This window comes from Zosterops lateralis (genome assembly GCF_965231275.1).
Source record: "Zosterops lateralis genome assembly, chromosome: 5".
Taxonomy (NCBI): Eukaryota; Metazoa; Chordata; class Aves; order Passeriformes; family Zosteropidae; genus Zosterops; species Zosterops lateralis.
Window position 1 is genome coordinate 50,073,205 of NC_139766.1, and position 27,166 is coordinate 50,100,370.

Consider the following 27,166-nt stretch of genomic DNA (forward strand, 5'->3'; position numbering starts at 1 on the left):
CACCTTGCTGCTGAAATAGAGTCAAGACAACTTGATTGTTAATTTTTCATGGGATCTATGGTACAGTTTGCGATCCTCCAGTCTGTGTGTCTGGATTAAAATTACTGGCTTCTCATTGTATGGGGATTTATTCCTCCTTCCACTTCAGCTGGATGCTGCTACTTTCCAGAGCTGCTGTGTGCTTAAAAGAATTGTCATGTCTCAGCTAAAATGGAAAATAATTGTTCATCTGAGGCAAAGAGGTGGTTACTAACTTGTTCCAGAATTGACAAAAACTCTTCCCCAGCTCTCACAGAGCTTGTCCTCAAAATCAGTAATCACAAATGACTGCTCTTTGGAAGATCAGAGCTTCCAATGTATCGTGCTGGGCTTCTATTCTATTAGGGGATGAAAATGAAACAATGCTACTAGGGATTAGTGATGCAAGAGGTCAAGTGTGTTATAATTTTCCCAGAATCCACTGACTCTGTTCTTTCCATTCAAAGATGTGATCTTCATATTTTATTCCTGCTGTTAAATGAGAAAAAGGAATCTAACAGGACTCAGATCCCATGAAAAAGAAATCCTTCAGTGACCAAGGAGTGTGAGAAAAACCTGAAGGACCACCTGTGTGGATGGATTCGAAGGACAGATTTAAGTCATAAGGAATGCCTATACAACCTTTACTACTAACAAATATGAAACAGTATCTCTAGTTTGTTACCATTATCAGAGAACGAAGATGATGTTCAGTGGTTTCTCTCTCTCTTCCTTTCCCTCCATCACAGCAATGATAAGGATTTTGCTACTGAAACAAGTTAAGGGGTCAAGATTTCACTAGACCATGACAGAGTAGTTATGAGGTCTTACACCTGTGACCTGAGTCTTGGCTATATCATACCTTGCAGAAGTGGTATGATATAGACACCATATCCATGGTATTTGGCTGTGGTACTGACCTTTGTCTTATGAAAGCTCATCTAAATGCTCCTAAAGAAGAGATGACTTGAAATGGGGATTCTACCTTGTAAAGAAAGAATAAACACATCCAACAGATGAATAATCAAGACCCACCACAAGATAAAATGAAAGAGCTTTATGTAGCCTGGATGGCATATTATAATTGAAAATTAGAAGAATAATAGAAAATTAGAAAAATAGAAATTTGAAAATTAAATTGTTAAAGAAAAGAACTCCTATATAGCCTTCATAATTAATACACTCATGCTGGAGTTGTGACACTGGATGTCCTTATATAAGCAGCAGCAGCAATGATACTTTCTTGCTAAAAAATCAGAGCTGAAGTCTTGTCCTGTGATTAATGGGGGAGCAAATGTAAACTCGAGAGACCCAGCGTCTCTGTTATTCCAACCTATGAAGACAAATCCAGATGACTCACGCCAGCAGCCTGCAGCCACAGAACGGATCCAAACTGGTCCTCCACACTTCAGGAAGCTGGGGCCCACAATTTGTAGGCAATACTGGCCATGCTGCATTCTTCACATGCTGCTTCTCCTTCCCTGTCCAAGCACCAAGTGCCGCTGGGCAGAGTTTCCCAGCGGAAATGCAGCAGCGGGGATGAAGATGTAGGGCTTCTTCTCTGTCCAGTTTCTTCTGTGCCCTTCATGCTTCATATGGGGAGATGTCTGCTTACTTGTAATGGGCTTCAGGATTTCTCTGGGCGTATATAAGACACCCTTGCTTGAGCCCGAGCTCTGTTTCACATTCTCTTGTTACCATTGCAGCAGGAATCTCAGATGGCAACTTTATTAAGCAGCTAGTCTGTGCTCCTGAGATGAGGAGATGGTCACAGCACATGGAGCTCACCACAGTTGTTGGAACAAGCTGAGAACTCATGCTGTTCTACTAAATGTCAGTCACATACAATGTCTTCCCATGCTCAGAGAAAATACCACAAGGACAGCCAAAAAAACGACCCCTAAAAATGTCAGGCAAATCAAAGCAGAGAGTATGTGTCACAAGTGCCATTTTATATTCTTTGTGGCCTTCTAGAGCAAGAGTGTCTGCTAAGCAAGCAACTTGTGCATCACCCCAGAGGGAAATGGGAAGCCAGGCAAGGTGTCTGTTGATTCTTGGCTGATCTACACAGAAGTTATTCAACAGCAATTCTGTAAACATCCCTCTTCCAGAACAGGTGTGCCCTATTTTCCTCTTTAATTAAAACTCACAGTGTTAAACTAAAACCGGAACAGCTCAGCCTTATTCTGGAAATTAGTCATGAAATTAGTCAGGAACAGCTCCTCCTGAACAACATGTATAAACAAGCCCATAACAATATTTATGTTGTCTGGAATGGTGGAGGACACCTTCAGAGATGTAAATTACTTCCAATCCTCTAAGAAACATGAAGCAGGAGTTGCTGTCTTCCAGCTGGGGGTGGGGAAGTCTTCTCACCCATGTTTGGCCAGTCCGCAGGCCCACTTGAGGGGACGGCGGTGCCCCAGCATTGAGGCCGAGCCAGCCCACGCTCCGAGCTGCCGTGTGCCAGGTGCGCTGGGCGAGACGGGGTGATGGACGTGTTTTTCCTTCATCCGAAAGGGCGGATCAGCAATCCCGCGGCTCAAGGATGCTATTTAACGAGACCCCCGTTGGCGCAGGCCAGCCCCGTGTCACCTGTCCGGGGAGGCCCCGCTGTGAGCGGGCACCCCGCGGGGCAGCGCTGGGAGCGGCGGCGCTCCGCACCGCGCGGGGTGGCGGGGCACGCAGGCGCGGTTCCCGGCGCGCAGCCGCCGCCCCGGTGAGCGGCAGGTAGCAGCTTCCCTCCCGCGGGAGGCCATGTGCGGGCCGTGCCGCGCTGGCTGGGGCCGGGCCGGGCCGGCTGTGGCTGCGCGGGGCCGTGCGGGCGGGCGGCGGGGCCGAGGGCTCCGGGCTCCCCACAGCACAGCGCGGGCGGGCGGGCGCACCTGGGCGGCGCGGGGGGGCGGGGCCTAGGCGCTGAGTGGCAGCGCGGGCGGGCCAATGGCGGCGGGCGGGCGCGGGCGGGGCCGGCGGCGCGGGGGCTGCGCGGCGGAGCGTGTGCAGCGGGGCCGCGGCCGGTGCCGGTGCCAGCCGGGACAGACCCTGCGGGGGGCGGCGGGGAGGACGCGGATCCCGAGCCCCAGACCCATCCGGAGCGGCGGCAGCGGCGGCCCTGGTGGCGGCGGCGGCGGCGGCGGGAGGAGCCGGAGCGGCGCGCCGTGCCGCGGAGGAAGGAAGCGCAGGGCTGGCCGCTGCGTGTGCAACCTGGCTGTTCCTGCTGCCCGCGGCCACTGGCGGCTGTTCCTGCCGGCGCTGCCTGACAGCCGCCCGCCGCGGGTCTTGTCGCCGGGGGCTTTGGCGGGAGGGTGAAGAGCGAGCGGCCCCGCGCAGCCCGGAGGCGTGATTGAGAGCCGGCGGTAATTACCCGGAGGAGGACGGGGGTGGAGGAAGGCGAAGGAGGAAGGCAGAGCCCAGCCGAGCCAGCCAGCGGCGGCGGGACGCGGCAACTTCGGCCGCAGCGGAGGAGCCGGAGCCGTGCCCTGCCCTGCCCTGCCCTGCCTGCCCGAGGGGGAGAGCCCCGCCGCCTCCCCGGCCGCCGGACATGTCGGAGCATAAGGCCGTAGATCCCAAGTTATCGACGACGGACAGGGTGGTGAAAGGTGGGTGTTGCGCCCCCGCCGCCCTTTCGGCCGGGTCCTCCCGCCGGGCTCGCGTCCGTGTCCCTTCCCCGCCCCGGGCAGGTACCGGGGAGGCGGCGGGGAGGGGTGGGCTCGGCCCGGGGGCTTGCGCCGGGCCCCAGTGGAGCGTTTGCGGCTTCCCTCGCCTGCCTGCCCGGCGCTACATTGCAGCATTTCCCCCCCTTCCTCCCCCCGCCGCCTCCCCCCGCTCCGCCTTGAAGGCGCTGCACAGGGCTGGCGTGAGAGAGAGGGGGAGCCCCAGCTTCCTCCCCCGCCTCGGTGCCTGGGGGAGCGCAGGGCAGGGCTCGGCCCCTTCCCCCAGCCCGCCTGCTCCCCTGGGCATCTCCCATTCCTCCTCCTTCTCCTCCGGACCGCGCTCCCCGGAGCCCCCCTCCCCCGCAGGCTGCGCCGCCGCCGCTTGTCAGCGCCGTTCTGCTCCCGCATGCAGCAGGGATGCCTCCCTGGAAACCTCCCCACACCAGCAGCCGGGGCTGCGCTCCCGCACCGGGCTCCGCTCCCGGGGCACCGATTGCCCGCCCGGCTCCCCCTGCCCGCTCTTCTGCGGGAGCGCCGTGGGCGCGGGCCGCGGGCGGGGTGGGAGGCGGCGGAGCCTGCTTCCTCCTCCTCCATCGCCGTCTCTTGTTGACGGCCCGGCCTGCGAGGATGTGAAGTTATCCAGCGGGCGTTCCGTGTGCGTGGGGGCACAAACACGTTTGGGCTCCATGATTTTTCCTCTCTTTCGGAGGTACCCGTGTGCTGCCAGCCCCGGCCGTGTAAACAAATTAGAGTTTGGGTTAACAACACGTTGTGCCCCCTCAGTACAGACTGAGGTTTTATTTACTGGGGTGATGCCTGATGTAAATCGCACATGTGCGTTTCTCGATGTGTAGGAAGTGCACGTGTATTTAATGGCCTGGGGGGTTTTTTTGTTTATTTATTTGTTTGTTGTTTGTGTCTTTCCTTCCGCACTGGGCACACGGCCAAGTGCACCCGGCTCTGGTGTGTTTCACCCAGTTGGGTTATAACCCCTATGCTACGGTGGGCAGCACGAATCCTGGGTGCTGCATGCGTATATCCAGATCCTAGGAAGCTGGAAATGGAAACGGCCTTGAAATACGTACACTTCTGTATTTACATGAGTGTATGCCAGAATGAAACACTCAGTGTAAATATTATTTGGGAAGATGCGTTATTTATATTTTTGTGTTTATATTTACCTTTTCCCCTCTTACTTTATTTTATGCGCCTCTAAAGGAAATAGGAGATTTTCAGATAGTGTAAGAAACGTAATTGCAAGAATTTTTAGAAAGTCACTTGAAAATTCACCTTTACCTTGTAATATCTAGAATATTTACAATTTAAGTTTGTCTGTTGCATCACACTAAGAGTAAGCTTTAAAGCCTATGTTAAGCTGATACTTGTCTCCTGTAGAAACAGCAAATAGACATCTTATTAGGAGAACTTTATGATTTTTGGGTATCTCATTTTCTTTTTTAATTTCCTTAATCTGTTTGGTCCTAATACATTACCAAACGGCCTGATCTTTGCTGTGGCAGAATTTCCTTTGGTTTAAGACAATGTTTGTCATGAATAGGACTTATTTCAGTATTTACAGAACCTTCAGTGCTTTCAGCTCATCTAAATGTGATTTGTCAGGAATCGCTCTTTGCATTTTTCATACGTGTAAATATCTCGAACATCTAAACTCACTATTTCTGAGAAAACTTAGCAGTATGTGTAGTTAAATACTTTTATAATGCAACTCAGTGAGAAATCGACTTGGTTAAACTGAGCTCAAGTATTGAGCAAGAGGAACATGCTGCTTGGTTGTCCATTGCCCCTGCTAACTGTTTGTCTCATAATGGCAGTGTTTTAGTGTAGATGTGAAGATCTGCTTAACTGGTTCAGGCCTCTATTAAATATTGAAATCCTTTTAAGGTCTTAAAATAGCATCTGAAGAGTGTAGTACACAATAAACTTATTGTTAATAGGATTATTCTTTGCTGCATCATAGGCACTTCACACTGCCTTCATATGGACATTAAAGAAATCAAGAAAACAACTGGTGGTAATAAAGGAAAGATCACTTTGTTGTTTCTGTCATATAGGATGTGATTAGTACCCTCTTGAGATGAACAACTGAAATGGGCTTGAAATGTTAAATTAATAAAGAATAATTAAATAAAAAGGTACATTGTGAGCACCTATATAAGTCGTTGAAGTCTTGTTATCTTGGAGAGAAAAAACAGATATTCTAACACCGGTAAGGTGTAACCTGAGACAGCAAGTTAAATTCTTTTAAGTTAGAATATAATATAAAACCTTGCTTGAAAAGGAAATGCCTTTAACATGCATGTAGTCTCTCGATTAAATTTTTTCCTCTACTTGCCTGTGTAGGATTTTTTTTTTTGTTTGATTTTATTATGTTTTGTTGATTAATTTTTTTAACCCTTTCTGTTGCTGGTGTGTGAGAGGTATTTCCTTCTAACAGTAACTCTGAGCTGGCTGGTGAAAAATCCTGGCTTGGCACTGTTACGTAACAGTGGGACGGGCTTGGGGGGATTACAGTTCCAGCAGCTTTGTGTAAATTGCTTGTGGCTGAGAGCTGCTTCTTCAAGGGGTTGCTATGGGTTTGGTTTTGGTTTTTTTTGCTTCTCGTGCTTAAAAAAATCAAATATAGGAGAAGTGGAGTATTTCCATAGGCAAGGATTTCATCTCACACTGATTTTGCTTTGCTTTTTGAATTGTCTGAACTGTACTTAAACTGATTTGACTCAAAAATAAAACATGCTTTTGGGATAAGGGGAAAAAGACTTGGGAGCCCCTAATGTTTTTAATGTCCTGGTCTTCTGGCTTTGCTATGCAGATCTTACACTGTCCTACCGTAAGCAGAGTAAAGATGAAATTCAAGCTTGTGTGTAATGTTAAGTTTCCAGAAGCAAATTAACTCCTCTTAAAGTTGACAAAACCATCTGTTTTGTTGAGCTAAAGGAAAAAGTAAAATTAATCCAGAGAATGCAGTTATGGTTTGAGGGGTACTTTCAATTTATTCTGGTGCACTCCTTGATCTGATATGTATGTTGTGATGCAAATTACACAGTTCGTCTTTACTCTCTGGGTTTTGTCATGCTGTAGAGGAACAACACTTTGGTCTGTCGACTGCAAATATGATAAACTGTATGTTCAGGTGCATTCAGAAGTTTGTGGGATCAAGGCTCAGGACACATACTGTTGTTGCAGGAGGTGCAGACTTGATGTACTTATTAATTGAAATTCCTTGCCTTTTTGTTAGTGGTATGCTGCAGCTTTCACTTGAACAGAGCTATCTTAAAAATTCATTTCCTTCTTCACGACTGAGGAAGTTATTCCTTATCCATGCTGCTTCTAACTCCTGAGACTTGCTAGCCAAGTGGGCTTGGTTGTTCTTATGGACTTAGGAATACTTGTCCAGGAAAAGCTGGACTGAGGATAGTAGCTCATTCCACATGGTTCAGCTGCCTGATGTCAACAGCTTTTGCTCACTAGTGACATGAGCAAGATTTGAACCCCACCCATCGGGAAGGAAAAGCCGTGTATCATGTTACTTGACCTCCTCAATGTATTTAGTCTTGCATTAGTGCCTCTGAGGAATACTGCATCAAAGCATAGTAATCCTAAATAAAAGCTTTGAAATTCAACTGGAGTAGTCATACAAAAAAGTGAAGTCAGAATTTCTTGGAAATCTTCCAGTTAGGTACAATAATTGTTTTGATTTGGGGGGGGGAGGGGGGGGGCAGGTCAAATGGTTGTATGCTTTTGTGGTGGTTTTTTTTTTTTTTTTTTTTTTTTTTTTTTTTTTTTTTTTTTGATTGTTTGGTGCTTTTTTCTTGGAAGTGGAGTCTTAATGAAATAATTCTGTCTCAGCTGTTTAGAAGGGCTATAGCCATGGCTTGTAATCCTTGCTGCTGGCAGTCTCCTTTCCTCTTGTGTGTTGCATGGGGAGGTTTACATGGTTATATCAGCGATTGACAACACACAATAAAACCAGACACCACTCTCTGCTGTCTCTAGATTTCAGACTGTGTCATTATTAATGCTCCCCTAAAGTGCAGGCTGACAGTTGTTTGTAATATAATATGAATGCCAGCTCACGATCAATATGTCGCCATCAGTGTTAATTTCACATTTGTGAGAGGTAAAATTGCTGTCAATAATGCAAACTCTAAACTTCATTGCTAATTCCCATTAGTCCTGGGAGACTTCTGTGTATTCACTGAGGGCTTGTGCTCCAGGCTGGAATCCAGCATTGGTGAATTTCAGAAGCCTCTGTCTCCCTCTGAACTGAGTTCAATTTTTCCAGCATAGATGTGTCCTGCAGGTGCTTCACTAGTGTTTGAACAATTGTGTTGACCTGAATGTCTGTAATGTTGGTGGATTTGGTATATATTTTGGTGTAAATTTGAGTATTGATTGTTTATGACAAGGACAAGGGTTATTTAAATAGTTATAACTGTCTAATACAATAGAGTAAAGGATGATATGCCTATTTTGAGGACGCCGAAACTGGTGTCTACCTGATCCTTATGAGGAATCGCTTTGTAGCTGTTCCTGTTGGCATAGGAAAGCTGACTTCAGTTTACCTTTAATTAATTTATTGTTGTAGTACTTAGGAATATACTGCTTCTTCTGAGGAAGACTGCATCTGGGTTCAAGGTGTATTATTAACTAGGGAATCCACCCACAGCTATGCCAGAAAGGTGGCACTGCTACAGCTGGGGATTGATTATCTTCTCTTCCCTATCCACTTTTACCTTCATTTGAAGGAACGGGTGTATATCTACCTCAGTTTTAGTAACTCCTTAGTTGCAAATCTCCTGGTACCTTTATGAAACAAGCTGTGTGAGAGGCACCTAAGGGCAGAAAACAGTTGAATATACTTGGAGAGATATTATGGACAGAAAACAAGATTGCTGTGTTATGATTTTTTATGTATGTAACTGATCTGTTCTTACCTCATGTCAAAATTAAGTTAACACTTGTAAAACCAGTAGATTTTATCAACTGGATGACACTTAGGTGTTGCAGTCTTTGTATGTTTTACGTTGTGTAAACCTGTGTGTGTATGTGGTACTTGTGTAATGCTCATGAGGGATTATGAATATGGTGCTGAGAAACTGAAACAAAACCAAAGTACAGTCTTTGATGACTATGTATAATAAAGCTGGTGATTTGTTTTGATTTATGAACTCACTGAGCCTCTTAGTCATTAAGATCATTTTGTATATAAGCCCTTTAGTTAAACAAGTCCTTTACTGTATAGGCATAGGGAGAAAATTGTGTGCATGCTGAAGGATGCCTTTCTTACAGAGTTATTGCTGCACTGCATAAGTGGGAGGTTTTTCTCATGTTCTGTATGATGAGAGTGGCTTGCTGAGTGTGCTCAGTCGTAGGACTGATACAAAGTGAGGCACAAAATTGCCTTGTTTGTGTGTTAAGAACCTTTTGTGTGCTTCTGAATTCCATGTCGGCTAAAGCTGCCTTCTGTTGCCTGCTCTTTTGGACTGAGCCTTGCTAGGGAGCTGCTGCTTTTAATGCCACCGTTGGTAATCTTGAAAGAGGAGTGCCTACAGGACGATATCAGCATTTAACTTAATTGGAAAATATGAGCCAGTTGAGATCATTTTCTATAGGGGGATGTTGTGGAGAACAGTTGTTTTCTCTCTACTATCCATAGCCAAATTGAATGGTATTTACTTCCATCGCATCTATCTCACTTAGAGATGATAGTTGTTGCATGGATATGTTTGCATTTTAGTGCAGGTCGTGGCAGGAAGATCACATACAAAATATATTTACCTTTGATTATATAACCTATTTGAAATTATCTTTTTGTAGTTCTAGGCTTCCAGAGCTCAGCATAGTGTTTTCTGTCTGGTATTCCTAAAGGGATTTTCTATCTAAAGTAATTTTGGGTAATATCAGTAAATAAGAACCTGTAGCTTGGATATTCCCAACTCATCTTTCCTGTTTTTTTTCTAGTTTCTCCTGTTTTGCTGAGTGGGTCCTACTTCTGGTACAAAAGTGGGACTGTAAGTTACATTTGGTTTTCCATTAAAGTGTGAATATTAATGTATCTTAGACTTTTCAGTGATGTTGAAGTGGTATATAGTAGGGATTAGTTTCATTTGCATAGCTTCAAGGAATGTGGAAAAAAGTGCTTCCTTAAGAGTATTTTAAGATGGAGTGATACTGCTTAACACTTACGGTAAGCATGGCATAAAAGAAGCCACAAGTTTCTGAAGTAAAAGCCACTTCAAATCATCTTCATGAAAAGGTGCCTTCTTATATTCTTTTGTATGTGGTTTCATGAATCAAATATACGCTTTGATTTCACAATGGTTCTTCAGCTGAAGACTGAAATGATTTCCTCTTCTGATAATCAGTCGTTTACCTTGACTTTCCCCCATTTTATGTCTAGTCAGTAATGGTGGAAAGTATCATCCTAGTTTAGAAAACCATTATGCTGCATGTGCAGCTAAGCATGTGTGTGTGCGCCTAAGTGTGTGGCTCACCGAGTGGTCTGCCACTTGGGTTATAGATTGAGATGTATAATTGCTGGAGGTGGTAATCCAGGTACATACTTACTGTTTTCCTGTAGTTACTGAATAAAGGAAGAGACCAGAGATCATATGTGGAAAACCAGGAAGACGATAAGTGCTATGATGGTAAATCATTCTTTTAAAGGTAAAAGTCTGAACTAGTTCCTACCCTATTAACTCTTCCCTCAGAAAGCTGCTGCTGTTGAAATAACTCCTCCAGAGTAGTACCTCCTTGACAGTCATCTGTGTGTGTTTTAAATTGACTGATATCTCTGTAAGAGAGCTTAGACCTGCTAATGTTGATACAGCAACACTGCTGTGTGAGGAGAACATGACTGTCTTATTTAGGATTGATTTAGTATGTTGGCATCATCTCCAGCTAATTTCCAAGTAACACCATTTATGTTTGGAGCTGGAGAGGAAAAGAAGCAAAATGGAAAGGCATCTTGCATTGAAAATAGTGGTTTCAATTTTTGCGTGTCTGGGGGTGCATGTGTCTAAGGTGTAGATGGCATCCTTTGACTTTAGGGTGTATTAAACTAGTTTTTGAAAACATTTCATTTGAAAATTGTCTATCACTCAGACTTCTTTCTGCTTGTAATTAAAAGCTGTGCTCAACTTCTGTTGCAGCTCCTTTTTCTTCTCAGCAAGCTGGGTTTTTAATGCTTTTTCTCTCTCATGCAAAATGTCTGCAAACTCTCTTTCCTTATTGCTCTTATGCTTATTTGCTTATTGCTAAATATGATGAGCAGCCTAAGTGCTGTCTGGTAGATTTGGGGGATTTGGGTGCATGTATTTAATGGAAAAGGTTCACAGTACTCTGTATCTTTCCTTTTGGTGCATCTGTAGGTGCCTGGGGAAGTATATTCTGCCTCTTCCCAGACTTCTGTTGTTAACTCTGCAGCCAGTTGCTGACTGTAGCTTTATTTTCAGTGAATAGCTGCTCAGGCTCTACACAGCTTGTCACAGAAGGATGTCTCTATTCTGCAGCTCACTTGCTGCTTGCAGGTTTCTTAGCAGTTTATGTTGAACACCCATAGTGTGACTGTTAGTTTCAACTCGTATAGTTTGCAAAAATAGCATGGGCAGGGCGTTCTTGGTTAACTTGGAAGGGAGGTGGTATGGGCCCTTGTGCTTTGGTGCTTTTATAATCAGACAGGGAAGTTAGGTAGCAATGAAAGGTAAGGCTTGGTGAAGTTAGTAATACTGAGAAGAATCCTAAGGTTCTCCAGAGATGACTGAATTTTGAAACCCCCCGCCTTAAACTTTAGGTGTAGAAGGTGCAGAACCTAGTCTGTATGGAGACTCTACCAAACCTCTGTGGAAAAGAAAAGGAAAAACCATGCTAAAGGTGTTGTATAAAATCTTTGAAAAAAGCAGCAGCTATTTTTTCATCTTTCAGATAGGCATATCTGGGTTAATAAAATCAAACTTTCAAAATTAAAAAGTGCTATAGTGTGATTAAACGTGTACTGATGGAGACAGGTATTGGTATAATAGTATTCTATCCTATATTCTTTTTCTCCATCCGGTCTTTCAGAGGCATTCAGCTTAGGCATTGTACTGAATCAGATTGCTGTTGGCCAGAATCCTTTGAATTATCTTGACCGTTGCACAATGTAGAGCTGATGGAATGAGGAAAAAAAACCCCAAAATTGCTATAGAGTGAATTCTGCTCCAATGTTTGTCTAATACTTCCTAATTGCGCAGACTTGATCTCTCTGTACAATGTTGCCATAAGAAAGGAAGTGCACTTTGAACTTCTGTTTGGAATGGTGAAAATAACATGTGTTAATAATGGCTTATGCAGATGTGGTGCTACAGAGAGTCTTATAACAGTCACTCTGGGCATTGTTCAATAGGCTTAATTAATAGAATCCAAACTACAGAGTTTTGGCCCCATGTAGTGTGTGATTAGATTTTTATTTTTAATTTAGGCTTTTGTGAGTGTCTTTGAAGGTAGGGTGTACGATTTAACTTTTTTTTTTTTTTTTAAATTTGCTGATAGTGACAAATAAGTAACTGTGGGGCTGCATAAAGTTTGAGTTGTTCATGTTTTGATGTAACCATCATTTGGAAAGAAATCCTTTGCAGTCTAGATAGATGTCCCAAAGTGAGGGAAAGAGGCTCAGCTTCTTACTTGTTATCTCTTGCTATGTTTGGTACACCTTTAGCAATTATTTGTTTCATTGGATAAGGAAGCTTTATTGTCGTAAGTTTTTTGTTGCAGCTGTGTTTGTTACTTGTTACAAACCAGTAACAGTTGGTTTGTCACAAGTAACAAGCCAGTTTGTTACTTGTTACAAACCAGTCGCAGGCTGGTGACACAAAAGTGGGTTGTATGTTTAGGTGGTCTTCTTTCTAAAGTATTTGGAATTTCTCTGGCAGTGTTTCTGTGTCTTAAAGTGGAGAAAGTGGTAAATGACTTCTAGTTTTCTTCATGAATTACTGATTTTCTTGATAACTGTAGGGAAGATAAAAAGCAGTGCAGGATTGTGATTTCTTTCTGGTCTGTAGCTCTAGATGGATGATCTTGGAGGGGAAGATGCATGGCTAAAGAGGAACCTATATTCTCTCATTTTCTTGAGAAATTACATGAAATCACTTGAAATAGTATGTTTCAGGTTCCGTGGAGATTTTGTGTGGGAGCACATGCTTTCCTCTAGCTTTTTCTCCATATGTCAAGGAGTAATGCTCCATTAGAGAGAGTTCTATCTGAAAATTCTTTCTGCATCTCTCTCTCTATATGGGTTTTTCTATTTTAACCTTTTCTTTTCATTTGTGTACTTGAATCTTTATGAAAAAAACCTGATTTGTATAGTTCAGTCAACAAAACAATTAAAAGCTTCTAGATAGTGATGCCTACCTACCCTGTTCTTGGCTCCAGAGAAAAGATGTTTCATCATCATCTTTGAACTTGAGACTTTTAGTCAGCACACCTCTTTTTAACAACAACAAAACCCCCCAGGACTTATTCATTGAATTCTCTTTTTATTACTGGAAAAGACAATTTTGATAATTTAATACCTGTTATTTACCATGATTTTTTAAGTAGTTTAGCATAATTTACAATTTGAATAAAGAACCATTCATACAAAATCCTTTCCTATCCCCCCAAAACACTCAACACCAGCCCATGAACAGAAATTAAAAAATAAAATGGGATTTAAATAATTTCTTAGTCTTTTTTCCATGATGCTTGCCAAGTTTCAGTTTGATGTAGATTACAATGGTCATACTGTGTTACAATCTTTAAAAAAGTGCAACTGGTCATTAGCTGCAATGACATGAACAGCTGTAGTATTTTATGACAACAGCTGGGAACAATCTAGTTCTCTTCAATAACTTTCTTTTGTTGTTTCTTTCATGCCATTTTAAAAATGAGAAAGCGAGATTATTGTATTTGTTCTCTATTTTACACCAGGGATTTCTTCATAGGCAGCAATGGCAATTACGTATCAAAATACGACATTGCTGTTTGTGACTTGGAGCATTTCCCTCTGCAGGACCTGTTTCATAACCCGGTGAAATCTGTGGGAGTTGGAGTCTTTCATTAACTTGAGTAAACTGTGAATCAAGTTGTCATCCTAGGATTTCTTATTTTGGCCTTCCTTTTTCAGTGCATGATTTCTGTGTGGTTAAAACTACTTTGTTATATGTGATCTTTTACAGCATTAGCTCTTATTTTAAGAGTGAGCTAAATGCCTTTCTACTTTGCAATGCTCATTTACCAAGTGAGGATTGTGTTTGTAGGTGGCTGGTTTGCCAAGAGAGTTTGCCTCGCTGTTGCTCTCTCTTCAAAAGTGTAGTCTAAAATGTTTTCTGTGTATGTGCATATGGTTGTCCTTTATTGTTGGAAAAACCAGCAGAAGACTTTATGTATATATTTTCTTTCTGTGCCCCTTTACAAAGAAGTTGTCTTCAGTAGTGAACACATTTGGGTCACCTTAAACAAAATCTGTTTAACTTATTTTATAATAGAGTAACTCTTAAAATCACATGAGGAGTACTAAAAATGTACATACCAGACAGGTGTGGGAGCATTACTGGCTTCCCTGAGAAACCTGGTATCCTGTGTCACTCAAATGGTGGTGTCTGTGATTACCAGAGAGGGGCCTAATGGCATGACATGGTGTATTGGGACAACAGATGGAGAGTTTGGGAAGAAGAAATGAAGAGCACAGTGGCAAGGGGTGTGTGTTCAGTGCAGTGAAATGTTACTAAGGGAATTTGAAACTAAGGTAGTTTAGAAACCCAAAGCAGAGAGCTGTTTTGATACTGCTTTTCCTCACAAGCTCATCTGTTGGCTCAGGTGAGTATCCTGGAGGTGCCTGTGCAGCAGGGCAGGAAGCTGGTTGGCAGCTTCTGAGGAACTTGACTCTCAACAAGCAGAGAACTGGCAAAGGCAGTTGGTGAAATTTTTAGTTAGTCATATACTTCGTGTGTATACCCCTTAGTTTGGTTTAGATCATCAGAGAATGAACTTTCTGCATATCTTTTTATTTAAAGTTTGCTGAGATAAAGTGCTTATAGTTTCTGTAAACTGTAACGGCTTTTAATCTGTCCTTATGTTATCAGTAACAAGGAGGGGAAAATGATTTTAGGATGCTGTGTTGGGACATCCTGAGATAAGGTTACTTTTGGTAGTTGTAGGAAAGAAGTAAACTCAAAAAAATCCCATACTTGTGCTGCAAAAGGGGAGGAACCTGCACTCATTTTAGTTAAGAGGTCAATTTTAGCTTCTGGGCTGTTGACTACCTCATCAGGTGTAGTTTGATTTGTTTTTTTGGTTTTTTCCTCCCTTTATCATTTAATCTTTTGCTTTCCACTTCACTGGAGAAATAGTGTATCTGTAATTTTTATGAATTATGTGTCAAAGTACCTTTCTCAATGAAAAAGCACAAGCTCTGACAGCTTCACAGAAGCCCAGAATATTTAAGGCTGGGAGGACCTCTGGAGATCATCTGGTGCAGCCCCAGCTCTCTCAGCCTTTCATCATAGGAGAGATGCCTTGGTCCTGTAAGTTGTATTTGTGGCACTTTGCTGGCCTCTTAGTAATTGGTCCATATCTCATACTTTGTGTGACATGTGAAAGTTAGTTTATACATATAGAGTGCTTGTACATTAGGGAATAACATACTTTAATCTTTTTAACAAGGATATGCCTTCCCTGGAGATCTGAATCTCAGGTGATATGTACTTCCCATGTAAATATCATTTGTTTACCACAGAGAAGATGAGGGATATCACTGTTATTAACAGGAGTCTTAAATGCATGTGAATTTTCTGTACACGATTAACCTCACATCCTTTTGTAACAGACAGTATTTTGCTGTAGGTTATTTGTATAACCTTGGCTAATCTCAAAAATACTGCCCATCAGCAAGTAACTCTGCAGATCTCTTTTTGGTTATAATCCAATTGCTGTGACTTCTGAAAGTGTGTTAGACTCTTTGCCTTCACCACTTGATTTATGGAGACAGAGGTTTTTAGGGGTTGTTTTAGAGAATTTGCCAAGAGCTTTCTGGGCTGCATAAGGACAATTGTTGCCAGCAGGTTGATAGAGCTGAATTGTCTCCTCAGCACTGGTGGGGCCATACCTGAAGTGCTGGATTCAGTTCTGGTCTCCCAGTATGAGAAAAAACATTGACATACTGGAACAAGTTCAGTGCTGGTGCACAGAGATGGCCCTGGGACTGCTGGGGCATCTTTCATTTGAGGAAATCTGAGTGAGCTAAGGCCTTATCTGGGTGTTTAAAAAGCTGGTTGTAGGAAATGGAGAAGGGGCAGCCAAGCAAGCCCTTGTCCATAGTGCCCAGGGACAGGGCAAGAAGTAACAGGCACTAATTGAAAGCTCTCATGGTGAGTTTCTACTTTTCAGACACTAGCACAGGTTGCCTGATATTGTGTAGTTCCATCCTTGGAGTCATTCAAAAGCCATCTTGATGAGTCCTGATGGGCCCTGTGCAGCTGACTCTAGCTGGCCCTGCTTGGGCACAGGTCTTGGTTGGAGCAGCTGACCAGCAGACGTTCCCTTTCAACCTCAAACCTTCTGCAATCACCTTTTACTCAGCTCTCTTAAATGGATAATTAAAACATTTGATCAATTCAGAGACCTTTTAACCAGGCATGAAATACAGAAATCTCTCTTAAAAATGCAAAGTTATGTTTGCTAATAAGGTGTTCTACAGGAAGAATGCTTTGTCCACCATATAAATAATTATCTTGGCATAGCAGCAAGATGTATTGCATTGAGAATATATATGTATGTATATATATGAGTTAATGCATCCATATGTAGCTAGTAGTGTTGCTGGCAAAATATTTGGATAGATCACTCTTGAGAAGTTTCAGAATCCCCCGAGCATATGCAGCTGGAGCTTGGTGTAGCTTGAAAGCAGGACAGATAGTGTGACCACTGTACTTCGCTTTGGGCAATTGTAAGAAAAAGAGAAAGGAAGCTTTTATATAAATCTTCTGTAGTTACTGCCAGTGCTTCTAATATGACCGTCAGAAAGGTCCATTTTCTAATTACTGGAAAGAAGTAGTTATCTTTCCCTAGTCGTTGGTTCATCTTTTCATAGTGATTTTTTTCATAGTGGCATGACAATTGAAATTGAGAGGGATGGCAATTGTCTTTCAGCTCTGACACGCTCTGGCATATTTTTCTTTTGCTGCTTTCTCATGTTTGTTTCCTTATGAGGGTGAATGTTGCCCTTAAGCCTGACTAGGAAATACCTGAACCTTGCATGTGTAAAACTAAAATCAAACCTGAGATAAGGGAATCTCTTAGTGCGGGTAACAGAAAATGAAAAAAAGCATCTGAAAAAGTTCAGTGTATGACAAAATTATGCTGACTGCTTCAGAAAAGTTAGGATAGCAACCATACCAGAAGTTTTGAGCAAGTTCTGTAGGTGGCATCACCTTCATGGAAAAGTAATCTGGATAATGGAGGTAATATTTTGTTTCGGAAGTTTAGCTTCTAGGGTTGCTCAGTTAACTAGATGCATTTGAGGAAAAAGATAGATACTGTAATTTAAAGCATGGATTGCTTTGGTGTAGTATAAATCAAAACATTAATTAAAATACAGGGCAAATACACATCCCCATGAAAGAAATTTAAATACCTTTACTGTCTTTGCAACACACTGAACAATAACTGAGGAGAGGGCTTGCTAGTGCCTTTAACTTAATTTCATAATCTTTGATTTACTTATATGTAATTAGAAAAATATAGTTCTAGAGAACTTAGTGGTTGCCCAGGGGTGAGTAGTATTAAAGATTTACTTCAAATATACTAAAAAAAAAAAAAAAAGAGATAAGTTTAACATAGATATCATGATCTGGAAAGATGTTCCTGACAAATAAACTCAACAAAAGAGCTGAAGAGGTGCTTTGAATACATGTAAATGAAGAGCAGATGGAAAAGCCCAACAAGCTGCAGGTGCTGTTAGTAGCATGTGTTCACTTACCTGAAGCATGAATGGCTGTTCCAGGGGTATCTGTCTAGTTGTGCTGCAAGACATTTCTCTTGAAGTAGTTATGTCATCATCTCTGGCTCAGCTACAGTCATGCAAAGAGACAGCTTTTTTAACACAGTGGGCACCTCTCATAGTTGTAAGTCACCAGAAGAAGTTGTTTCTATAGATTATATTAATGAGAAGCTATGTGACTGTGAAGGAAAGGTTAATGTATAATTATTAAAATGTCTTTATTTCTGATGGAAGATACGTGGTGCTGGAATTTGTTGGGAATCTACTGTATCCTGATGCCTGTTAAGTTGAACAAGATTAAAAGTGTGTGCCTTAACTTTATCTGAACAGATGATGCAAGCTTCTTCTAATAAATAATTTTATCATCAAATACTAACAAATTGCTATGGTTTCATAAGACTTCAGGCAAAAATGAAGTTTTAATATAACAGAACTGGCAAAACTAAACTCTGGTTCTATCATGATTCTCAAAAAATAAAGTGCTGTGGGAGAGCAGTGCATTCTTTCTGTGCCTTGATGCAGGGCTGGGATTTCAACTCCTTCTGTAAAGGTTCAGCAGAAACATTTTTTGGCTTAAATAAATGCAGGTTTTATCTTTATTCAAAGATAACAACTGGTGGCAGTAATAATACTTTTTCTAATGAGCAGAGCAGCTGAATCAATGGTGTGATTAGATTACCTATCTAGCCACAGAATGCTACAAAATCATTTCACAACTATTTTAACTACAAAAGGAATTATTTTTTCTTGATTTTATGTTAATTCACTACCATGGATTATTGTGGTGAAAACATTTTCTTTGAAAGTGTTTTTTTTGCCCTCTTGTGCATCAGTCCTCTAGAAAAACTACCTTTTAAAAAAGTCTAAAAGAGCATTTATAAATAATAATCTATAACCGTGGGAATAATACATGGCAACTTTTTAATTGCTGGAGTCCCATTGAAAGCAATGTGTTGGTGTTTTTTATCCTTTTTGGTTTTGTATCCTTCACCTTTTGGACATATTTCTTGACGAGTACCTGCTAAGCCTTATCAGGTATATTCTAAGTAAGGTGAGTCTTCTGAAAGTTTTGGTGTAGTAGGACCTTGCAAGGAGCAGGGTGGGTTAGGTCTGAAATATTCTGTGTTGTCGGAGGCTGGGAAAGCAACAGGCTGAATTTATTACCTGTTATATATTCGGTATACAACAACCGTCAGAAAGGATGCTGCTTGAAGCTAGGGAAAAGTCACAAGAGGACTTTGAATTACCTTTTGTTTTCTGTTTCAGCATCTATACATTTAAGTAATTCAAAGGAGAAAGGAGTATCAACCCTCAGCAGTGAGAACTGCTGAGTACGATAAATGAACCAGAGAGGATAGTTAGTTACTTATTCATGATTGTGTATCTGCAGCACTGTAGAAGTCTCTGTCAAAGGTCTAGTTTCTCTTCAAAGAAACCACCAGAACAAGAAAGGTCCATATAGGCAATGTGTTTGTACACAGTAGGACTGTAATATCCTACAAACATCTTCCCGAGATCAGCAGGTGCTCCTAAACTTTGCTGTAGAACTGGAAATAGGAAAACCCTGGATGTTTGCTGTTGAATGATAAGTACAAGGCATGCTGCTAGTTAGTTTCTGGTAGAACACCATCCCCTGTTTGTGTAAGTGTGCCTGTTTCTGGTTCACTGGCACTGCAGCAGGAGTATGTGAACCAGAAACACTCTGTTAGGGAAAGGTGAGTGTTAAAGGCTTTTTTTCTTGCAACCCCACCAACTTCCTCTGTAGTGTTTAACTTCCCACTCAGATAGGGAAGTAACTGTGGGTAGTTGTGTTGCCAGGCAGGTGTTGCAGAGGCAAAAGCATTAATACTGTGTGCTATGTACTGAAAAGATTCTGAAGCTTTAGAACACTTTTTGTCTGTTTTCAATCCTGTAAGAGCCTTAGGTCACAGGTTACAAACTCTAATTCCTGAGTTAACCAAAATAAATGCCTTTTGATTATTAAAAAAAAAAAAAAAAAAAAAAATAGCCAAACCTAAGAAAAACAAACCCTTCACCCCAAATCAACAAACACCTTAGAAAAATTTATGCATCTATACATGACTTCTTTTTCCTTCTTTCTCTTTATAGCCAAATTTGGAGTCTCCATTAAAAAAAGGATATTTTCTTGCATTGGTGGCCTAACTACTACCTGTATTAATATGGACTGTTTAATGTCATGCCTTTCTCCTGTACCAAGAAAATGGTGATGACTGGAATGCATGTCGTCAACTTCTGTAATCGGGGTACTTGAAATATTTACAATACCATGATTACAGTAAAGCTTCTTATGTACGCATACACACACACTTTAGCTGTCTTATATATTTTGGCCTTTCAAGTTTTGAGTCCTCATTTGTCTCCTAATCTTGTGTGGAGTTGGTTTGCTTTTTATCTAAGGTGCTTGGCAGAAATGAATAAAATACGAACTGCTTTATCTACCATGTGAGGTTTGCCATGTGGACACTTACAAAATATCCTAGTGAAATGAAACACGAGAAAAGAGCAAAGTTTAAAGCTTTTCACAGGCCAAAACCAAACACTCCAATGTCTACTGACACTGCCAAATTCTGTTTTAGGGGTTGTCTGTCAAGAGTCTAAAACCTTTTCGTGGATCCAGTGAATGGACTTGAGCAGCAGAGGAATAAATCCTGGAACAAATTTGCTGGAAGGGCCTCTGTTTGGAAGGACACCTTAAATGGCCAGGACCAACCTACAAAAAAGTACCCAGCCATGTTACTTTCTGTAGGTATGAGATGCAGAGGAGTTTCAGGGCAAGACCTGTTGGTCTGATATGTTTTGTTTCTATTGTGTGCAAGAACTGTAACCAGTTGGTGCCATGCTTGGCTAAAAAAGCCAGTTCTTTGTAGACACTACTCCTTCTTCTTTTTCAGATCCTGATAGTCAGTCCAATGGGAAAAAATAAGGTGTCCCAGAATAATTACAGCTGTAGTAATTCCTGTCTGATGGGCAAAGTTCACAGAAAACCTTCTAAAGCATGACTACAGACTTATTTAGTTGAATCTCATATTCTAAACTGGGCATACCTGGACTGAGTCCAGGCATGAAACTGGAGAGGATTTGGTGGCACTAATAGACAGTGTTCTCCTGTAACTGGATTGCCAGGCATCTGTTGTGTGTGCAGGAGGCATGAGAGAATGTGCTCACCCAGTGGAAGTCAAAGAAACTTGGATTACTCCTTGCTGGGGATCTTGTAGAATTTTTTATGCAGGTGCCTGGAGCTCCAAAATGAGGCTGTTGTAAGTGGTTTTGCTTTCCTGGCATGAGGGCAGTAGCCACAGCAAGAGGGAGGATATGGACTTTTGCTTTACTACTAGACTGAAATTGTGGAATAAAGTCCTCCTTTTACCTGCTGGGATGAAGGATGATCCTAGATCTTATGCTCTGTGCACGTGTGTAAAGCATTCATGTTTGACCTTTCCTTTTCTCATGAAATTGAAGTGTGGGGTTTTTTTTTTGTTTGGTTTTTTTTGTTTTTGTTTTTTTTTTTGTTTTTTTTTTTTTTTTTTTGCTTGCCCCTCTTCCTAAGGAAAGAGTTCAGGCCTCACATTGCAGATGCTGATTATTTTTGTTGATTCATGTTCTTTGCGAAAAGAGGATGATGTAAGATCAAGAAGTGAAAACAAATACTGTTAGAAAATCTTGCCCTCATGTGTGGATGTGTGGCCATGTAGCTTTCGTCTTCCTTCAGAACTGAGGATTTCTCTTTAATGCCTGGCTGACTGATGTGCCCTGCCCTGCTGGGTTGTGCAGTCCGTCTTCCTTAACGGGCTGTTATAAGTTTTTTTAATCTCTTTCTGAGAATTTCCAATTTTGCTGGCCTTTTTTTCTTTTTAGGTGTACAATCCCCTCCCCTAAAGGTTGCCTTTTGTGTGCTGATGTACATTAACTACCTCAAGGTTTTCTTAAAGAATAGTGGAAGCAAGCCCACTAGTCCTCCCAGGAGAAAAGTGCAGTGAGGTCAGTGGTATTCCTTTTACTTCCCTTTTGGTTTTGTTCACTCCTATGCCTTGTAAAACAGCCAGGAAGATTTGTCATGAATCATGTTTATTTCTTTTTGTGCAGAATATAATCCAACGTTGACTTTTATTTTCCTTACAATAAGTCTTCCAAGATCGCAGCAGCAGAGTCACAAATGGCATTTTATTCTTCTCATTTGGAGTCTAGTGCCCCACTCTGTTACATCAATATTGCTTTCAAAATAGTGCCACTTGGTATTACCTGTGTGGTGAAAGCATTGGATTTGACATGCATAGATGTGTGTTCTTCATGTACAGTTTTGTCTTTTTCTTAGCTAAGAGTATATGTATTCCCTGCCAGAACAAAAGCAAGGTTTAATCTTTAAATAAGAGTATGAATTGTTACTGTGAAGCCTTGATTCCAAATATAGTCAGTTGTATTTTCAGTAGCAAATCTTTTTCATCTTCTCTAGAGGAGTCACAGTTTCCCCTTTTTGTCTCTTTTAAAACTGGAATATTTATTACTTTTTATTAACTTCAATTGTTATGGATGGAACATAGTGGAGCTCCCTGCAGAATAATACTCAAAAGTTTACAGTGCGAAAAGTTTAAGAGTCTGTTGCTTTTGTTTTTGATTTGTCTTCTCTCTGATATAACTTCACTGAAATCCAGAGTCTCTCTGGCACTGGGAAGTGTGTGAAAGGCCAAAATGTCTCTTTGAGACAATGACTCAGATGTGCAGTCACTTAACTCTCCAGAGGCTTTGTTGTATATTAAAACTGAGTGTACACTGCTCTGGTATATATTCAGACCTGAAGGATGCTCATGGGCCAAATACAGATTATCCTGATGCTTGAAAACTGCTTGGATGCCAGTATAGTTTGCAGTAAATTGTTTTTATCTAGCAGTGATTGATTAAGACAAATACTCTCTGAAAAAACCTCTTAAAGTTTTAGGAAGAAGAGGTTTTATTTTCTCTAATACATACCTTCCTAAGGCAAAGTGATTATTCTTTAAGATCTGAATCTCCTGTGGTGATTTTCCTCCCCCAAGAAAATCTGTGTGGAATTAATAGAAGAGCTGTATATAGAGATTAAATTGTTTGCAACTTGTCAGAGAAAGTGCTGTAAAATAGTGAAAGCATCGTGAGTTTGCAGCATTAGGGAAGGCAACTAAGAAATAATTGTTCATGTTTTTTACCTTGATCAGGTGGCAACAATTAAAAAAGTAGTTTTGCATTTCAAGTAGAAGTTGACGTGGCTATTCATAAAGGCTTATGACTTGTGCATTTAATGAAAAGAAGGACCAAGATTTGTCCTGTCTGCAGAACAGGTCATTCTGTGGGTTAGGGATGGTGGCTTGCAGAGAGAGTGGTGGTGGTGTCTGGAAAGGAGACCCTGTCCCACTTCATCTTTCCTTCCACTTTTATGCCTTTCCTCTTGCCCTTCTCCCCCCATTTTTTTTTTCTTTTACTGAACTGTGTCGATTTGTGACATGATTCCAAAGACAATAAAAACAAAATATGTTGAAAGGTTGGTGTTCTTTAAGATCTGGTGCCAGAAAGCTTTTGGAATAATATCCAATTCTAGCAAGTACAGAAAATCAGATCAAACATTGTGGGAGACTATTTCCATTTTGGTCACTGCAAAAGAGGAGAAAATTATATTCTTACAACACTAATGTAGCTGAGGTGGGCTGTCAGGAGACTCCCCCTTATGGGGATATTTGCATACAGAAGTAAAAAAGACAGGTTATTTAGTTCTAAGTTGTAATTCCTTTTATATATATGTCGCTTTTAAATTATTGTTGGGTTTTTACAAAAACCAACTTTCCATCTAAACTCAATTAGCTGAAAGGAAGCTGAAGGGGCTATTTATGGATGTTTATAGAACTTTTTCAGTATTTCTTACTGGAGCAGTATTCCTAAGCCTCTCCATACTGGACTGGACGTGAGCAGAAATGGAGCACTCACTTCAGTCTTGTCTAATAAAGTACTTGCTTCAGTTGTACAGAGACTGTTTTGCTTTTAATTTAACTAATGTAAGAGCCAGTGAAGGCTGTCAAGTGGTTGCATATCTGCAAAAAGCAGTGGTTTGGCTGCTGAGCCTGCAGAGCAGTCACAGGGACCTGTGGCTTAGCACAGCCCTCGTGGTTCACCTGGACTTTGTGCAAGAGAACCTCTCTGGGGAAGGGTGACAAACTTATGCTTTAGTTTGTGGCTGAGCCAGCTAACTAAAGTGACAAGTGCAGCCATTTCTCTCCCCCTCCCCCCTTTTAAATTTTTTTTTTTTACTTGCTGATGCAGGTTTGCAGTATGGATGAAGAAGCAGTGACTCCAGACATTGGCTGTGGTGCTCTCTGTACTAGCAGTCAGTCCTTTCTAAATGTATCAGATAAGCAAAACAGTTTATGGAGGCCTGAGTAAATTCACTTAAAGACTGGTAAATACTGTTTGCCTTATCTCTGTTAACCTAAACAGTTTCTGTAAATGGCTGCTGGTAAATGATCTTCACGAAGTTCCATGAAAAGAAAGTATTTAGTTTTAGATTAGTTCAAGAGGCCAACAGGAGTTTACTTGTCTGTGATGGTAAGTTCTCAAATAAATCACAAAATCATATATGGGTGGTCTTGAGACAGGCTAATTAAATGTAGTAGGAATCTTAAATTCAAATACCAGGTTTTCTCTTAGTTTTTCTGTTCTTAAAAGGTTAGTTATTTTTCCAGAATTATGTAATTTGATGTTTTATGAAAGTTATTACCAATACCTAAAAAAATTTGTATGCACTCAAAATGATTAGAAGAACAATTTCAATGTAGTGCTTTTGTAAACATCTGCAAGAGGCTAGAGTTTGATACATTGTTGTTTTGAAGAAGTGGAGTTGGACTAAAATGCTTTTTTCTGCTGATATCTCATTTTCTATTCCATGGTCAGCTGAAGGATAATTAAGAGGCATGGTATCCTGTCTATGAGGGAGGTACAACCCTTGAAATTTTCTTGCAAAGCCTAGGAGATGACCTGTTTTCTCAGGGTCTTGCCTAAGGCCAAGTGCAAAATGCTGGTTTAGTAACTTAATGATGTATTTTTGGTACTGGTGCCAGGTCTTATTCATCTTAAGATGTCTTGCTGATTAATAAGAAAGTTGCAGTTCTTTTTAAACTTTGTCATCCTCTTGGTTTAGCTTGGTGATATAAATTGCTAGGAACATCTTTGACATCCATTTTCTCATGATCTGTGAAATGCTTTTGGTTTTATAATTTATTAAAAAAGTATGTTTTAAATGAATTCTGCTGCCACCTATCCTTCTGGGGGGATGGAGGATGACTGCCCAGGGTTTCTGAACTACAGAATAGTAGTAACTTCTGCTTCCCAAGGATGTCTTGGTTGTTGTTTCTCTCCGAGTGAGAGCAGGACTTGCTGCTCATAGCCTGGCTCCTTCTGTAGTCTTCCACCACCCAGATAGAGCAGCCCCAGCATTTCTGGTGCTGTTGCCATGATTCCCATAACATAATACAGGTCAGGAGATACTCACCTTATGTTAGGAAGGACCTGTGATCCTCTGCATGGTGTAGGATTCTTAAAAGCTCTGTGCCAGTTTAAAATGTTTTCCTTTCTGTAGAAGGAGAAAGAGAAGCTGAGGGTCTTCTGCTTTTTGCTTCCCCATGTGAAGCTCATTAGGCGATTGCTAAAACTTAGAATGATTTGAGATGCAAGGCACAAGTCTGTTTAGCCAGCTAAATAACCAACTAGAATAACTAAAGTTACTGTTAAATATTTATTCTAAAATAGACCATTTTGTAGAACATCTGATAGCACATCTGAAAATTGTAAAGTACAGCTATGGTTGTGCTTGTCACTTTTTGTTGACTTTTGCATATTTGAAAAACTCTAGTAACTTCTTTAAAAAGGCTTCATCAAGTTGAGCATTTCAGCTTTTTTAATGACCACATGCACTATATGAACTATAATAATATGAACTATAATACTCTCCAAAGATGAAGTGTAACAAAGAAGTTGTGCATTTTTTAAAATCAACAAAGGAGGAAGTAGTCTTGCTATATTGCCTTTTAAATAGTATATTCTGTACATTTTGGATTCATACAGAAATCTTTTTCCAATACTGGAAACTCCTGAAGTGATTCAGAGCTGCCCTTGCGCTGGAACATTTGTCTGTGTGTAGGGATATTTCCTTGCAAATCTCATTACCAGTGAGAGAACTGGTAGCAGAACTTTTTTCTAGCTGTGTTCAGAGTATAGGCTCTTGTGACTTTAAAACATAATCCTTACTGTTTATGAGTGCAACACTGAGAATAAGGCTTCTGTAAATAGATCCAATTCCATATTTGTGGGTGGGAACATGTGAGGTTTTATGATGTTTTTTAAATCCGATATCTTGAGACAAGCAGCTGCAGTGCCTCTAACATCACTCAAAGGGCTGCAAAATTGAATTAATCAGACACGCTTCTTTGATATTTAGAAACTAATAGCAACCCTGCCACTGTCCATGGTCAACCGAATTTCATCTAGCTGGGAATCTCAGTGCTGTTCTCTGTTCACAGTAGAGAAAGCTGAGCCACGGGCCAGACCTTTGCCCATTGACCTTCGGCAGTGATTTCTGCCTTCCCTGGGGAAGGCTTTCCTGCTCACTGAGGGGTGAATTATTTGGGCTCTGTGTTTATAGGAGTCTTCTGTAATCCTGGATATCCTGACTTAGTGGTTAGAGCATGGAAGATTAGACCTGGGCTTCCAGGTTGATCTTCTTTGCATCCTTCTCTCTTTTTTGTGACCAAATAATCCAGGCTGAACAGAAGTTACATTTGGCCTAATGATTTGTGCCTCATTAGAATTGTCACTTTTTTAATATAAAAATCTCCATATCATTCATATATATATATATCATTCATATTGGAAATAGAGCAAGGGAGCTCCAAAGCAGAAGAATGAAACTAGCTAATAACAAAAGACCAACACTGTTTTCTGCTGGAGTTATGATGCTGGGAAAACTTCTCATAGTCTTTGTAGATGAGTCAGCAGTGCTCTGCCAGCCAGGAGGGCCACCCATGTCCTGGGGTACATCAGGCACAGCATTGCTGGCCAGGCGAGGCAGGGGATTGTCCTGCTCTGCTCTGCAGTGGGGTGGGTTTACCTAAAGTCCTAGGGGCAGTTTTGGGCACCACAATATTAGAAAATGTGTTAAGCTATTAGAGAGCATCCATAGGAGGGTAACGAAGCTGGTGAATGTCTGGAGGGGAAACCTTATGAGGAGCAGCTGAGGTCACTTGGTTTTGTTCAGCCTGGAGGAGACTGAGGGGAGATCTCATTGCTGTCTTCAGCATTCTCACAAGGGAAAGCAAAGAGGCAGGTACTGATCTCTTCACTCTTGTGACCAGTGACAGGACCTATGGAAATGTTAGGATGTCAGGAAGAGGTTTTTCACTCAGTGGGTAGTTGGGCACTGGAACAG

At 41.4% G+C, this 27,166-nt stretch overlaps 1 protein-coding gene across 1 annotated transcript in view; it reads left to right on the forward strand.

Moving 5' to 3' along the window:
• The first annotated feature begins 3,295 nt into the window (after positions 1-3,295).
• The window catches only part of PPP3CA (protein phosphatase 3 catalytic subunit alpha), a 173,963-nt gene continuing 150,092 nt past the window's right edge, over positions 3,296-27,166 (forward strand). Inside the window, exon 1 of the mRNA XM_083862423.1 lies at positions 3,296-3,617. Within this exon, the coding sequence (XP_083718549.1) occupies positions 3,560-3,617 (58 nt within the window). The 5' untranslated portion in view covers positions 3,296-3,559. The remainder of the gene's footprint in view (positions 3,618-27,166) is intronic.